Source organism: Neolamprologus multifasciatus, chromosome 16 (assembly GCF_963576455.1).
Source record: "Neolamprologus multifasciatus chromosome 16, fNeoMul1.2, whole genome shotgun sequence".
Taxonomy (NCBI): Eukaryota; Metazoa; Chordata; class Actinopteri; order Cichliformes; family Cichlidae; genus Neolamprologus; species Neolamprologus multifasciatus.
Window position 1 is genome coordinate 13494513 of NC_140454.1, and position 16028 is coordinate 13510540.

The 16028-nt window shown below is 48.5% G+C and overlaps 1 protein-coding gene across 3 annotated transcripts in view; it reads left to right on the forward strand.

Annotated features, from left to right (window-relative positions):
- The first annotated feature begins 774 nt into the window (after positions 1-774).
- The window catches only part of bcor (BCL6 corepressor), a 39832-nt gene continuing 24578 nt past the window's right edge, over positions 775-16028 (forward strand). The window contains exons 1-2 of one of the 3 annotated variants that reach the window (XM_085134665.1): positions 775-5371; positions 15946-16027. In XM_085134665.1, coding sequence (XP_084990791.1) covers positions 5370-5371; positions 15946-16027 — 84 coding nt within the window. In that variant the 5' untranslated portion in view covers positions 775-5369. Of the gene's footprint in view, positions 5372-5402; positions 7152-15945; position 16028 lie in introns of those variants that run through there. The other 2 variants (XM_085134666.1, XM_085134667.1) reach the window with 2 other exon arrangements.

Here is a 16028-nt window from a genome sequence, read left to right on the forward strand (position 1 = left end):
CCTGCCTGTGTGTCTGTGTGTGTGTGCATGCTTGTGGGTGCGTGTCAGAGCGAGAGAGAGCTATAAAGAGGTGCGTGCGTGTTTCCGTGCGCGCGTGCGCGTGCGCGTGTGTATGCGCTCCCAGCCAGCAGCGGAAAGCAGGCAGAGGCGGGGAACTGGGAGGGTGGGTGGCGAGGTTATGAGCGGAACTCGACAGAGGCCGACAGACGAGAGAGAAGGAGGGGAGGATGAGGAGGAGGGAAGGCAGGGAGGGGGGGGGGGGGGGCAGATCTTTCTTGTGCTGCGCTGCTGAGAGCCGCCACCGCTTCTCCTTCCTCTCAGATAAGGTTCGTTTGATGGTTTTCATATTCTCCAAAAAAAAAAAAAAAGAGCGAGAGAGGGAGACGGGTCTGTTCAGTGGTCTATGCGCGCGCATTTGGAAACGGGGATTGCCGTTTCTAATCCCCACCACCACCACCCCATCCAAGGTCGAAATAAGAAATGCGTGACAGGGATCGCATTTTTTTATGTCATGAGCCCACTGATTGATCGCATCGATGAATTTAGCAGCCCTATTGATTAGGGCTTAATCTATAGGTTAATGTCTCTCAGCGCTCCAATTATTTTCTCTCTCTCCCTCTCTCGCTCGCTCTGCTTCTCTCGCGAGCAGCAGCGTTTTGGCTCGGAGCCACGCTCGCCCTGCCGCGCCAGGCTGTAATTATCCCCGGTGAGGCCGCGCTAACACAGCGTGGCGCGCCTGTGGGGAACCGGTTAGCCCTACAACACCGGGGTGGGGGGGCAGCGGTGCGCGCATGTGCGTGCCAGAGCGTGTGCGCGCGCTCGTGATCGTGCGCTGGTGTGGCACAGAGGGAGAGAGAGAGAGCGGCTTCTGTGTTGATATTTCGGTAGCCTGTATCAGAGCGCATTTCGAGTCCTCGCACGAACCGCGGAGCTTTGAATTGCAGATTAGACAAAAGTGATTTAAAGCAACTGATGGCGGGGCCTTACACTTAGGAAGGAGAAGAAAAAAAAAGTCACGATTAGTTATTAGATATGCAAATGAGCCCCCCCAGGTGTCCACGCTTTAGCGCAGTCACCGTTTTTAAGGTGAACTCAAACAAAGCAAAACATCAGTGAGTGTGGACTGTCGTGAACGGCGTGCTGCAAGCGAGCATAGATCTATTGATTGCACACGTGCACATGTCCGGGCTTGTGCGTGCTAGCGAGTGTTCAGGCAAGTTTCTGTGTTTGAGTTGCAGTAAGCGATCCATAACGATCTGCAGGTGGATTGTGCTGATTAGTACCGGCTGCTGTGGACTGAGCTGCGTGCAAAGAGCTTCCTGCAATCTGAGCCCGCCTGCCTAACTGGAGTGTGTGCGTTTGTGTGTGTTTGTGCGTGCGTGTGTGTTGGCAGTGAGCCCTCTTTTTAAAAAAAAATGTGTGTCGGCGCTGTGTGGCTTTATGTCTCCGTTTTCAGGCATCTGACAAAACGTGCGCCGAAGGTGCACATGTGAACTCACCATGCGAACTGCGTGTTTTGCCAGGCCGCTGCTGCTTCAGTGTCTGATTGCAACAGCAGATGGCTGGATCGCTGTGACCCCCCAGAGTGCAGTACTTTCCACACCAGGATGCATCTGTGTCTGCGCGTGTGTGTGATCACGCTGTTTTGGTTCTTTTAACAAGATGCACACGTTACATGCGTGCTTCTCTGACATGACATAAAATGGCAGTGAGAGGAAGGCATCACAATTTAAAGCGCGATGTTTTTGTCACTCTCATCCACTGAGAGAGTTTTCAAAGGCACATGCTGTTCTCGGGGCTGGCTTTTCAAACCGCAAAGTTCACACACAGCCATAAAAGTGAGGCCGTTATGAAAAAAAAAAAAAAAAAAGGGCTGGACTCGCTCTCCCCAGACCTGTTTATGTGTCTCCCTCAGACTCTCTGTCAGCGAAGGTGTTTTTCTGGAGCTGCAGCTGTGTGTTTTTGTGTCCAGCGCCAGAAATCTGGTTTGCCCTGCGGTTTCTCCCAGCAATATTCATCCTAATCCAGTTTCCCAGTGAGTGATGGAGAGAGCCACTTGCCATCAGCGCCCCTCGAGTCAGAGCTGGAGGGGGAGAGAAGAGAGAGGAGGGTGTGTGCAGTGATGTCTGTCTTTTCCAAAATACCCTCTGACTTCCTTTTTCCTGACTCTAGACTCTGTCACGTGAGCACTGTAGGTTTTCCATATTTGTAAACGATTTTTCTGAGAGAATTCTTGGTGACTTTGTATTAAATTGAGGTTCATAATAAAGCATAATGTTGGGACGGTTGGACAGTTCTGAAAAGTAGCCCGCCGAATCCCTTTATAAGCCAGTATTTACACTAACAGCGCTAGGAGATCTCAGGGTTGCCAGGTTGGATCCTACCTGCAAAAATCTGGGCAGCAGAAGTAAATGGGACATATGGTGCAATGTGGCTGAACGTGTAGAGCATGACACTCACTTTGCCAAGGCTAAAGATGGTGTTATATGTAGTGGGGGGAAATAAACGTTGGCATATTTCTTTAGCCTGGAAAGAAACATTTTAGCAGAACCAAAATCTGGCTACAGAGCTACGAGGGCAGTTTGTCACATGCCAGCTGCCGCTTGTAACTACATAAATAATACATCTTAACCAGGATAGTCCAGAATGCGTAGTTTAGAGTCTCAGCTTGCTGTGTTTGATGGAATAAAAAGATTATTGTGCGTCCTGGGCCTTTTCTTCAAAATGTTATTGCAATTCCGTTACCTCTCTTAGATCCACAGGAAAAGTGGAGGAGAAAGCAAAACACCACCAGCAGTGACTGAATGTTAAAGTTTATCTTACAAGTCTCATTCAGCCAAGTTCATTATCTTCTTCTTTTTTTCTTAAGAAAGACTCAAATATTGCCTAATTCTTCTATTCTTGTTTAATGTAATCCATTCATTGTCATGCTCCTAAAACCAACATGAAAAGTCTATTGGATGGTGTGTGTTATGTGTTACACACGCTCCCATCTGTCAGCAGCTCCTGTTCAGCCTCTCCTAAAGTGAGGTATTTGAACGACAAGCTACATCCTCGCCAGCTGGTGAAATAGGAGTGGGCAACAGCTCCTGGGAAACCGTGACGTGAACCTGCTCTGTGGCAGTGAAGCTTTCTGTCATCGTTAACCTTCAAGGTCAAAGGTGCCAAGCATGCGGCCTGTGGGTTCAGAAGTGGTCCGCTAAAAGGTCCAAATCTGTCCAAAGTGTGAAGATTTCTAATGAAAGGCAGAGGAGGATGTCGGGACTTCTCATTGCATTTTTCTTTTTCCTGCACCAGGAAGTGTTGTGTTGCAATCCAAACAAGAGGTCTGAATCACTTTCATTTTTCAAACTTTCCTGCTTACAAAGATAATAACCACAGCCTACCATAGCAGTGGTTACACCATAGGGCCGTGCCCACGTGTTTCACTGGGTCACGATGGTAGTGTTTCATTGTAATGAGAGCAAAGAGCCCATCATACTTCTGTTTCTTCTGTTCCTTCTTTGTGGAACCAGCTCCCAGTTTGGGTTTAGGAGATAGACACACTCTCTGCTTGTAAGATTAGGCTTAAAACGTTCCTTTTTGATAAAGCTTATAGTTAAGGTTGGATCTGGTGACCCTGAATCTTCCCTTAGTTACACTGCAGTAGGTCTAAGCTGCTGGGGGCTTCACACGATGCACTGAAATTTCTTCTTCACCCACCTCTTTTCACTCACTATGTGTTTATACTCCACTTTCTGTGTTTTCAGTGTGTCTTTGTACTGTCTCTCTCCCATCACACCAAACCAGTTGCAGTGGATGGTTGCCCCTCACTGAGCCTGGTTCTGCTACAGGTTTCTTCCTGTTAAAAGGGTTTTTTTTTTCTTATCACTGTCACCAAGCCCTTGCTCATATGGGGATCGTCTGATTGTTAGGATTTTCTCTGTATTATTGTATTATCTTTACCTTACAGTGTGAAGTGCCTTTAGGCGCCTGCGCTCGTGATTTGGTCTTATGCAAACAAAATAAAACTGAAGTGAATAGAGCCCACTCTAGATGAAATTTTAGTTTATGTTCTAAATGTGGCCCGTGAACGTAAATGACAACTTGAATGTCAGAGTATGGCTTCATTTTGCAGTCACATCAGTAGTGATTTGATTGGAGTGTTGTTGCAGCAGCTTTAGAGTTATGTCAACAACTGTGCATGACTCAGTCCCATGCTACTTTATCTGATAAAAGCTGACTCAGATTTAGATTTCTTTGTCAGACTTTTTCTGCTTCTTTATGAATGTTTTCCTGTCTCTCTTCTCTCACCATCAACTGCTCAAGGCAGACAGCTTTCCCCTTCCCGAGCCTGCTTCTTAGATTTTTTCCTGTAAAAAGGGAGTTTTTCCTTCTCGCTATTGCCAAGTGCTTGCTCACAGGGTATCATCTGATTGTTTGGCGCTTTCTCTTTTCTTTTGAAGGTCTTTATCTTACAATATAAACTGCCTTGAGACAACTGTTCTTGTGATTTGGTCCTGTACAAATCAATCTACATTGAATTGATTATACTTTTTCAGGTTCTGCACGGCAACACCTGGTGCGTCAGTGGACAAGCATCATTTAAGTGAAGCAAGGCGTTTCCTTTTTTCACGCTATGCTGAAATTATTCTGAATGCAGCCTTGTTGTACAGCAGCACCAGCATAGACAGCTCACTAACCCAAGCTTTTTCATTTGTCTGAAGACACACAGGCGAAAAAGAAGTGTTTAAAAAAAAGTGTGTCTGGTTGTACATATGTGGTCATAAAATGAAGGAAGGAACTGCAGAGAGGTTTAACCAGCTGAGACTGAGCAGAGTAACCCGCCTGCCCCACTTCTTGCCAGATGTTGGCTGAGATGCACGATTTTATAGGTTGTTGACCAAAAAAAAAAGAGAAATAAAAAGCAATTAAACCATTTTTTCCTATTGATTAAACATTTCAACGCGAATGACAATGATTTTAACACCTCGCAAACGGCGCTTTCACATCGAGTTGGTTAAGCGTGAACACGGGGCTCAGCTGTCTTGTGGTTTAGCAGCTGTGGTTGCAGTGGGATAGGTCTCATTTTTGAGAGGTACAGGTGGAGCTGATCAGCGCAAACGTGCCCGGCAGTTCACCCTGAAGTTATTTAGGTTTGGGAGAAAAAAAATAAAAAATAAAAGGCTTCTTTAAATTGCCTGCAATAGAAACTTGCACCATGGCTTTTTCACCTCGAGTTATGTCCAGCCTGAAAAAGCACTGCTCTTGTCGTGCACCCAGCTACCTTTTCTTTTCATTTCACAGAAGAAGCCCTTCTCTCAATCCCACGTGCCTCTGACGCCAAACTTTTGGCCTTTGCGATGAGTTGAGCTTCTAAACGCGTCCATATGTGAGTGCTCTGTGAGCTTTGTTTATTTGTGTGTGACTGTCTGGTTTAACTCCTACTTTCAACAGCTGTGGCAAATGCAGCCAGACCTTCCATTGCCAAGTCTCCCTCTTTTCCTACTCCTACTCTGCTTCTGTCTGTCTGTTTTTCTGTCTGTGTGTCTGTCTGTTGGCTTTCCTCTCTCTCTGCCTGGAGCTCTCTCTCTCTCTCTCGCTCCCCTACACACACACACACCCATGCAGGCACACGATCCACACACCTCAGGCTTGATATTCATAGCCTCCTCCTCCTTTACTTGACATGGGAGCCTTAACAGATGTGCCCCAGCCTTGAGCAGCTTCCCCCACTCTCCCCCTCTTCTCTCTGTGTCTCCACTGCCTTGTGCTTCGCTGATTTTACCTTATCTCATCTCAGGGAGAAAACGGACCAAACTGGCATTTAATTTGAAAATAAAACAGTGGAGTCAAAATTAGAACATTCACGAAGATGTGGATGTAATAAGGAAGCTAAGAAGAAGCTGTTGTTAAAATATAACCCCCCATGTATGTGTGGTTAGGTTAGAGTATCGGGCCATGTTAATTACATTCACTCAATCAAGAGACAGAAAGAGATTTACATGCATATATGTAACTTTTCGTTATGTCTCTTTATATATTTAAACATAAATGTCCCTGTATCTGTTACTAAACTGCACATTGAGATCTAGAAACCCAAGTCCTTCATTGAACTTTTCCTTTAGTCAAATACCTATTTTCATTTTTTCATCACTGAATTATTCTCGGTTAAAACCTCAGCTATTCCTGTTTTGGAGTTTCGGCGGCTCTCGTGTGTGTGTGTCGGTCTTTCTGTGTGTGTCTCTCTTTGCGCGTGCGCGCGCAGTGAGTGCCGTGAGCTGGAGGCTTATGGTAATTGCGGTCTCCCGACTGGCCTTCTGGGTAGAGCTGCGCGAGTGGGAGTGGAACGAGCCGCACGGTCTCGGCAGCGCTCATCCATTCTGTGCGGCACTCCCCGTACAGCTCCGTGCGTCCTCGGTGCGAACCGAGGGCTCCGACCGGGCTGTTGTCTACGATCCTCGAAGGAAACGCGCGGGACGGAAAGCTACACGGAATAACCTTCAGCAAACCCTCTGCGACACAGATTCCGCTGTCGGAGAGGACATGGAGTGACGGAGAGCTGGAGAAAGGGGCTTTTTCCGAGGACGGCGTGCTCCGCTGAAACCCAACATGGCGCTGCTGCGCGGTACGGCCGAGCTGAATTAATTTCTCCGCGATTCCGCCGACCTCGTCACCTGTATCCTTCAGGGGTCCGGGCCATACGGCGCAGTGCTCTCCCACTTAAAGGACCTTAACGGATTTTCTTTAGTGGATTTCTCTGTATCCTGCCGTTTGTTTTTGCTCGGCGCAGGATCTTTTTTTGTTTTTGCTTTATGGAAACCCAAGTGACATTTTCAGCAGCAAAAACTCCTCTTGAAACATAGTGGAATGGATGAGAGCTGCTTATAGACAAAAGAATAAAGACCCAAAGCTTTATATGTAAGACTTGTTTTGTTTTATGACAAGTGAGTAACCTGTTAGGCACTTTTAGTTGTTTTTTTTTCTCTCTCTGGCCGGGATCGTCTGTCTCCAGCGGACAGGACCGTGACCGGGCAAGTCTACGTACGCACGGATCGCTGCCCTTCCAGTTAACTTGGGGGGAAAAAACAGGGGGGGGAAAGAAGAAAAGAAAAAATAAGGCGTGAGTTGGGGCGCGCTGAGCACGGTTGGAACTTGCACCAATTAACCAGGTGAGGCAATCAATGGCAAATCAGAACCTATTTTCCTTAACGTGTGTCTTTGATGTGAAATCCCTCGCGTGACGATCGAAAACGTGCAGCGCTGTTTTTTTTAATGGCAGTATAACGTGCAAGATGTTTTAAATTATCCTGTGTTTTCATGGGGTGTGTTTTTTTTGATTAAAAACAGTCCCCTCGTGGGGCTGAATCTAAGCGCGATCGTCCAGTGTTGTGCGCAGACTGGGGAGAGGATCGGCCACTTCTAAGAATAGCGCATAGGGTGGTCTTTGTGCGTTTCGGCGGGGCAGTGGCATGTGGTTGATAAATAACACACACACGCACACACACACAATTATCCGGGCATGAGTTTGTCCTTTTAACAACTGCCCTGTCAAACTGATAGAGGTGAGAAGGACATCCCAGAGATTAGCGAACTTGAAAGTGGCGCCGTCCTCGAAGGTGACTATTCAGGCTTTTCGCACCCTGTTGTGTGACGAAGAGCGCGAGTGTGCCTGTGGGGCTGAGGGTAGGTAGTGTGTGTGTGTGTACGCGTGTACGTGCGCGCACACGGGAGCTTCTGCGCTAAACAAGGTTACGGAATCCAGCCTCGCCCTGCCAAAGGCGAGCGAGCGCTGCTGCTCCGTTTATGCACAGTTCAGTTCAGTTGGAGGGCATCCCCGCGGTGTGTGTGTGGGCTGTTGGTGTGCCGCGGAGTGTGTGTGTCGCGGGGGAGGTTTGGTTTGGACGGAGTGGACGCTGATAATCTCTTGTCTCATCAAAGGTATAGCGCTGGGGGAAGAGACGGGACGCGGGGGCTGCACCGCTCACCTTCGTGTCTACTTGATGGAAACCTCTTTGTCTCTCGCTCTCCCCACTCACACGCCGAGTCTTGCAGGTGTTTTCGGATATGACTTTGCGTTACACTCATACAGGCACACTTGCTGTATGACTAGGCTTTGCAATGCAGGGGATTATTCTTTGCGCACGGAGACTCGTCGTAGCGCCAGTTTGGCTCTCTCCCCCCCCTTCGTACCATCTCCACCTCTCCTCCTCCTCCCGGAGCTCCGATACGCGCTGCTTTCTTGCACAGAGAATGTGTCACCGGGACGCTTTCACTAAGAAATAAAAAACAAACACTTAATAATAATAATAAACTTCCCGTAACGATCGTTTTCTTTCTCCCCCCCCCCCCCCCCCCACTCCACTGACTTGCACTGCGCTAACTTTAAAAATCGTTTTCGCCACCCTCCCCACGCTGTTGTGCGCGACGTCAATCGACGCGATCCGCTTCTTCCACTATTGCAGTTTAATTGAAAATAAGCGTTGGATGCGTTCCAAACTGAGTCGTCTTTTACCTCGCGATTCTTTGAAGCTCCTCTGTGAGCAACGCAGACTGCGTTTCACGCGCGTCAAAGCAGTGTTTATGCGAAGTGGGTTTTTTTTTTTTTCTCTTCCATTTATTAGAAGGTTGATGTTATCGGACCACATTTTCCACCGCAGACAAGACGGTGAGAGAGATTCGTATCTGGGGAGTTTTCCTTCCGTGCTGCCCTGCCTGTTGCCTGTCCTGGAGCCACGCATGCACTAATTAGGGGACGCTCTCTTAGGACGATCGATGTGCCTCATATTGGCTGGCTCCAGCTCATTGACGAGCTGAGTGAGGGAAGCAGCTACTGAAAAGACCACTTCAGCCCCCAGCAGCCAATCCGCGCAGGATAAACGGTCGAAGAAACGCTTGTAATAACGCGAACGTCTGACGGCTGCCGACAGGCTGCAGGAGCAGGACCTCGTGTTGGGACACTGTAAAGGGGTGGTGGGGTCAGTTTCAGGTGGCTTTGAGTCAGAATAAAAGAGCTGTTTATATTTAAATTAAACGTCGGTTTTACTTGGGATGGCAGAGAAAAGCTGGACAACTGGAAGGCATTTATTTGAAGTTAAATGTGACTTTGCGTGACAGTGGGGCTAATTACTTACTGAAAGGGTATTTTAAGGTCACTTCTATTATAATTGAAATAACTGTTCAACAACTTTTGCTTGTGTGTTCAGTGACGATCTCAGGTTTAGTCCGACTTGGGTTTTTTTTCCTCGGTGTCCAAATAAAAGTTACGCACGGATTTCATTGGGCCCCGTGGAATAAACACTATGTGCACAAACTTGGACGGCTGCTTAGTTTGATTCGTCTGCAATAGAGTCTGGTTCCCAAGCGCTGCGCGCCGTGGAATCCTAAAACAAATACTTCGCATTTGTGTGGGCCGAGTTTATTTTTAGCGAAAGCTCGTTGGACTGTTTTGCGCATCATTTTTCCACTGTGCGCCGTGAAGTCAGTGTGGGACTGATCTGTTTTCCAGGTGTCGGAACACAGAAAGGGAGGGCTGCTTTCGCTAGATTGACATACTTGAGTTTTCTCTGTTTCACACGAGAAGACTTCACACTTCTTCCACAAACAGTGTTGTATTGCCAAGGCCCATTAGCTGTCAGAGTGCGGTTCAGTGCCTCCACCCCCTTTAGCAAAACAGGATTGCATCTGGTGCTAATTTTATTAATTAGACATCATTTAGAATCAGAAACGTGCAAAGAAAAGAGGGGGTTTATTAATTACTTTCACCTTTGCCAGCGTCACCTCGCTTGCATACGTGCAGCCAATTCATGTGCAGGTTTTTAATCAGCAGAGGTGGGGAAGTGATGTGTGAAGCATTAAAGACATTTGAGCAGGCAGACGTGGAGAAATCCGCAGTTGTAAAAAGCGCAGAGGTTCGTGTATACTGATGGGCGCACAGTTCACCTGGAGGCAACAGCAGCCTCGGGGACTGCCGGACTTATTGTCCCGCTGAATGATGTGTGACAGCGTGTCAGCGTAGTGCCCCGCGGGGGGCTGGAGATCTGCTTGCCTTTAAGAGAATAGAAACAACCCTCACCACCTCCATTTTAAACCAATTAACCCCCCCCCCCCCTGTTTGTCCGCTTCTAATCCGGAATCAATAGGGACCACGCGGGGAATATTGTGAGCAGAGAGAGCGTGTCATTACAATCACGGGACCCGCTCCTGCTTATCAAACCTTCCGAGCTCTAAATAGTGTGTTTGTGTGTGTGTGTGTGTGTGTGTGTGTGGGGGGGGGGGGTCGTCAAAAGAAATGCCCTGTGTCCCGGTAAACATCCAGACAGAAATATGAAGGCGCTCTTATTGTTGTCGCGCTCCTTTGTGTGTGTTTGTGTGTGTGTCTCTCACACGCATGGATATAAAACAACAGGCTCGTCGCTGCCGGCGCTGCACTCGCTGCTGAGGCGAGATGCGTGTGAACAAAAGCGGGAGGCACGGCAGAGAGCCGAGGAGAGATCGGTTTTCCAGGCGCTGCGCAGCTCCCGGAGGAGACGTCACGGTTTGATTGAAGCTATGCTCCATGCTGGCCTCCCGGGACCTTGCGATGAAACGGGAGAACCCACCCTCCCCTCCGCCTTTTCTCCCCCTTTCCCTCCTCCTCCTCTCCTCTCCCCTCCCCACCCACCTCTCGCTCTCTCTCTCTCTGAGAGAGAGCTTTTTGTTTCGACGAGGTCTGGAGCTCACGGGTCACTTACCCTCCCACCCCTTTTCTCCACTGCTTTACCCACACACAGAGAGGGGGGCACATAGCATTATTCTTTCCTCTAGCAGCTGCTTTCTGGCGCCGATGACCCAGGGATGTTGGTTTAATAGCGATTTTTTTTTTTAGACATTTGCTTATTTTACAGCAGCGATCGCTGATAAATGTCATCAGTGGTGGCTTAATGTAACGTGAACGAGTGGGGGGGGGGGGGGGCTGTAATTAAAGTCTAAATCTCACTCTGAATGGATTTAGTTTGCTGACCTCGCTCTGGCCCGCGGTGTGATTGATTTAGCGGCAGAGTGATGATGACACACCTCACCTCCTTCCTCCCTAGTCTCTGCAGGCTCGGTCTTGAAGCTTTTTTTCCCCTTCTCTTTTTTAGACCGCGTTGCGCCTCGGGCATCTCTGACGAAATCCCACAGACTCTTGGCAACGCAGCATGTTAATAGCGACAGGAGTTTATTACGCCGACAGTCTTCAAAGCCAGGAATGCGTCACGCGCTGTCTGCACGTAACATCGCACGAGCCTGTGTCGGCCGCGGAGCTTTTGACCTCGAGGTGGGGAGGGTGGTCACGTGGGTCGTACAGTGAGGGTAAACACTTAATTGTTTCAGCAGAGATTGTCTGGTCTAATTTACAGGGCGCAGTTAATTAAGCAGCGCGTATGAAAAGAGGCAAAACATCCTCTTGTCTCCGTCTGCGCGAAACACTTTGGAACTTCAGCCTTTGGAAAGTAGCGAACAAATAGAGGGCACATGAAAGAGGATCATTCCTTCATCATCATGTGCTTTTATCAGAAATACATGAAAGCAATGCCAGCGTTTCCAAAAACCTCCGGTAAACGCGGGCCGGCTCGTGCATGCGCATCTCTGTTACAATCGGGTCCTTTGGTGGCATAAAGAGCCATTTAGTCCTCATTTGGCCTGGGATGAATAGAGCCAGTTCAGCAGCCGCCGCCCGAGCCCTGGTGACAGCACTGGAGGGAGAGCGAGAGGGAGGGGGGCTCACAATGTCGCCGTTGTTGACGGCCGTGCTGCTGCGGGGGGAACTGAACCGTGCACCGACTTGCGTGCGGCTGTGCAGCGGCCCGGGAGGACGCGGGGGGGCCTTGTTTACAACTGCGCCGCTAATAATGTGACAGCTGAAGAGGCGCCGCCATCTCTCCTTCCAGCTCCGCGCTCCGGCTGCAGCGCGCCTCTCCTCCGAGTCCCCGCACAACATTTATCTCCTCCATCTCCTGCTCACCCCCCCCCCCTCCACTCCCCTCCCTCCACTTTGCGCTCACAGCTCTGTTAAATCTGAAACTACAGCGAGAAACAGCGTGTCAGCTTTCCATAGATTGCGCAGCCTGCGCTGAGATGATCAATTGGTCCATTTGGCACGCGTCGGCTCGATAATCAATAACCATTAAAATTGGGCCGGCGTTCTCTTCCGAGGTTTTTTTTTTTTTCCCTTTCCCGGCTCATTACGGTGCTGGGTGTTAACGCTGGGGATCGGGTGACCTGAGGCTGTGGAGTTTGTAGCCAGACTGTAGTTGCTATTCACGTGTTTTGCCGCAGATGTTCTCCGCCGTCTGCGCAAAAAAATTCCTTTCGTTTCGAGTGCGCGTAAACACACCGCCGTAACGGTGATCCCGTGTGTGTGTGGTGGGGGTGCGTGTGGGCGCGCGCCCGCATTTAATCCATGTTTATCCCCACCCTACCCCCGTCGCTGCGGAGATTATCCTGCGTCACAGTGCTTTTTTTTTCCTTTTTTTTTCCAGAGCTGATCGCAGCTCTGCCGCTTCAGAGAGTCTGGCAAAGCTCCAGGGACAAAGAACGAGAGGGCGCCTATGTAGCCTACATTCTCCCCCGGCGCACAGCAGAGACTCGCCACCCGATTTCCTCGTTTAGTCTGAGAGAAATTCAACAACAGGGTCCCGCGGCGGGCTGATCGTAAAAACGGAACAGCCGTACTTAATATATGCCCCGAGCTCTTTCACTGAAACGTTTCTAGGCGGTCATTTATCAACTTTTAAAAGGAGATGAGGCCTATACACGCACACGCGCGCGTTATTGGTATGCACGCAACCACTGAGCTGCGCGGGGAGAGGCCTCAGCCCTGGAGGAAATGATGAGTGGTGCCGGTGTTTGTTCTGGTACGCCTGCCGCGGGTCACTGAGAGTTCAAGTCGCTGTCATCGGAGACGGGAAACAAAGGAGAAAGGAGGGAGAAGCGGGACTGTCTTCTGGCTCTCCTCTCCTCCCTCTCTCCTAATTTTTTTCATCAGTCCGTCTCTTCGGCTTTGTTTACAGCTGCTCCGTTGAAACGCAGCGCTGAAACCAGGTTCCGCTAAAAAAAAAAAAAACACCCGGTGGTTTTCAGTTTAATGGTGCGCGTCGGGGCTGCGCTCCAGCGGTCTGGTTTATAAACGCAGCAGCACCGACCGCTGCCCTCCCCCCTCCCTCCCTCGGCCTGCTGCAGGCCAGCGTGATGGATTGGACGGCCGTCGGGAGTTGTTTGTTGCGCAAACTATTCTTAGCCAGTGGGGTTGGGCGTCAACACGCTGCCTTTTCCCTTCTCTCCCACCTCCTGCTTTTCTTTTTCTTTTTTTCTTTCCATCTATCCACTTACAGTGAGAAAATATGTCAGGACTTACTCCCGGAAAATCCTCAAACACCTATTTTACAGGGTTCTAATGACACCTTATCTGCTCGCGTCTTGATAGCCTGTGGGCCCTGATTTAATCTCTTCCTGCCTGCACACGCGATGTGGATGTGAGCTGAGCAGCAGGTTTTAAAGCGCCTAAAACAAACACCAGCCCATTTATCATATTAACATAAACATATGACTATATATCCCACTAATGTAGAAGGCAGAAAGAAAGCTTTAGCGTTTTCGTGCAATTCTAAAGTTCATGCGGGAGACAGTCCGCAGACACGCATTCTCCCCCTCAGCGTTTATCAGGTGCCTCATCCTGACTTTTGCCCCGATACAACCTCTTATCTCGGCCCTGGTGCTGCTCATTTCATCTAAGAAACGGGAGTCTGACTAAAAACAGTCTAGGTAGAGATAGTACTGTCATAAAAACGCTCGATCTCCAAGTTGTTGTATTTTCCTTCCAGAGAAGCTCAGCAGTGTTTATGACAGTTTTCTTCCATTTGGACAGAAACGCTGGTAAAGGTTTGAATGAGGGTGTTTTGTGTCCGCTGCTGTTGTAGCTGTTTGCTCTGGTTGAGCGCAGACCTTTCAGTGCAAGCGCAACACGATCCGCTTTTTGAGAGCGGCACGCAGAGAAACGCGCTGAGGAAGGAGCGATGTGACGAAACTCCTGCAGCTGAACACGTGGTCGTGCACACGTGCTTATACACCGTCTCGCTGGTGCCCAAGAACTCGCACACACGCTACCCGTTTCGCTTCTGACGCGGAAGATTTTGACGGTGGATTGGCGGCGGAGCTGTGGCTTAGGGTGGTGGTGGGGGAGGATGGGACAGGGAGAAGCCGTGTCGAGGGGCCCACAGCAGGCTGATTAATGTGCCCCGGGTCACGGCAATAAAAGTGGCGTGCCAGCGAGGCTCAGAGGCGTTTTACTGCAATGATCGAGGGCCGTGTTTCTCTGCAAAGCTTCATTTTCCCCCTCTTTAAAGCCTCTTCTCTCTCACCGTCTCTCACCGCACTCCTGTGTGTGCTTGCTTACCACGGCTGCCCTTCAGAAAATTTATTTATTTATTTATTACCGTAATTAGGAATCGAGTCAGAATTCAAAGTAAAATATTTCCCAAATCCCGAAAAGGGGATCAAATTTAAACATTTCTGTTCGATGGTTTTATTTCATTTTAAATTTTTAGGGGAAAAGCCTCTTGAATGAAGCAGACCATTCTGTTGGTGTTAAGATACCACATGACCCGTTAAGGGTCCGAAATATTTCATTAATATCTCTATTTTGACATTTGCGCAATTAAAATCTTTGAAACCCTGTGTGTGTGTGTGTGGTATGTGACACATTGTTTTTCAGGGCATTGTGATGTCACTCAGGCAGTAACGAACATGCAGGGTTGACGTCGGTTGCCACTGCTCTTTAAAAAAAAATCCTCGCTCTTCAGAAAGTTGCTGTACATTTGCTTTCGCAGCAGTTTAATTAAATTAGGCGTGTTTGGTTCTTTCCCCCCTTTTGAAATCGAACTCATCAGCACCCAGCTGAGAAAAGCACAGGTTTAGCAACCAGTTGTTGAATCTGTTGTCTTCAGAATTTGTTGCAGTAATGAATAATTGATAACCATCCTCTTGTAACTTCTCACATTTTCCCTGTCATTACAAAAATACGACAACAATAACCCTGTTGTACTCTGGCACTTTAAGAAAATTCTAATCTATACTAAACACAAGACATTAAAGGACGTTTCACACAAACGGCGGTCTTGATGAAGATTTATTTTTCTTCTTCTTTTTGTCACTACCTCTGGGGTTTAAAAATAGTTTCCCCTTCTATTGTCAACTTAATTTTTAAAATTTATGATTTATTTTTCAAATCTATGGTTTATTAAAAATTTTGCACAGTCGTCTCTTTTCTCTTGCTGCCAGATATTCTTTTTGTGTGCTTGTGTGTGCGTGCGTGTTCTGGTGTGAGTGTTTGTTGATTTGAAGCTCTGTGTTGGCGGGTGGTAAATGGTCTCCCACCGAATTGGTCTGTGATGCATAATCTTCCCTCGCTCTGCTGGCTGAGGCAGCCGAGGGGGCAGGTCAAAGAGGGCATAGAAAAACCAGTGTGTGAGGAACGTGACTGAATAGATGCAGCTTCACAGTGCACGTCTAGCCCAAGGGTGGGCAGGTTGGGGTAACGGGAGGGGGATATGGGGATGGGGGAGATGTTGACAGATTAGAAGGGGCGGGAGTGGGGAGCCCACACTGTGCTTTCATCTCTAGCAAGCGCTTCAGTGGACAGTGCCATTTTGTTGCTCTTGCCTCGTTTCACTTGCACATCCCTGGACCGCGTTTAATCCCTGTTTAGCACAGACACATTTGTTGCATAATTTAAGTCTTGGTAAGAGTTAATATGTGTTTCCTCTTTTGAAATCTTATGAACTCGCTTTTTTGTAATTGCTTGTTTGGGGTTTTTTTTTTTTTTTTTGCTTTTGCAGCAGGATTGCAACACAGCTGTGGTGCATGCCTGCATGTGTGTGTGCCTGTTTGTGAGTGTGTGTGACGGAGCCAAGACACTGACAGCTAACTGTTTGCTCATCTCCACAGGGCAACATCTGTTCGTGATGTCGATGCTGAGGCACAAACCAACCTGGAACTAAGACAAGGGAACCATATCGCACGAAACATGG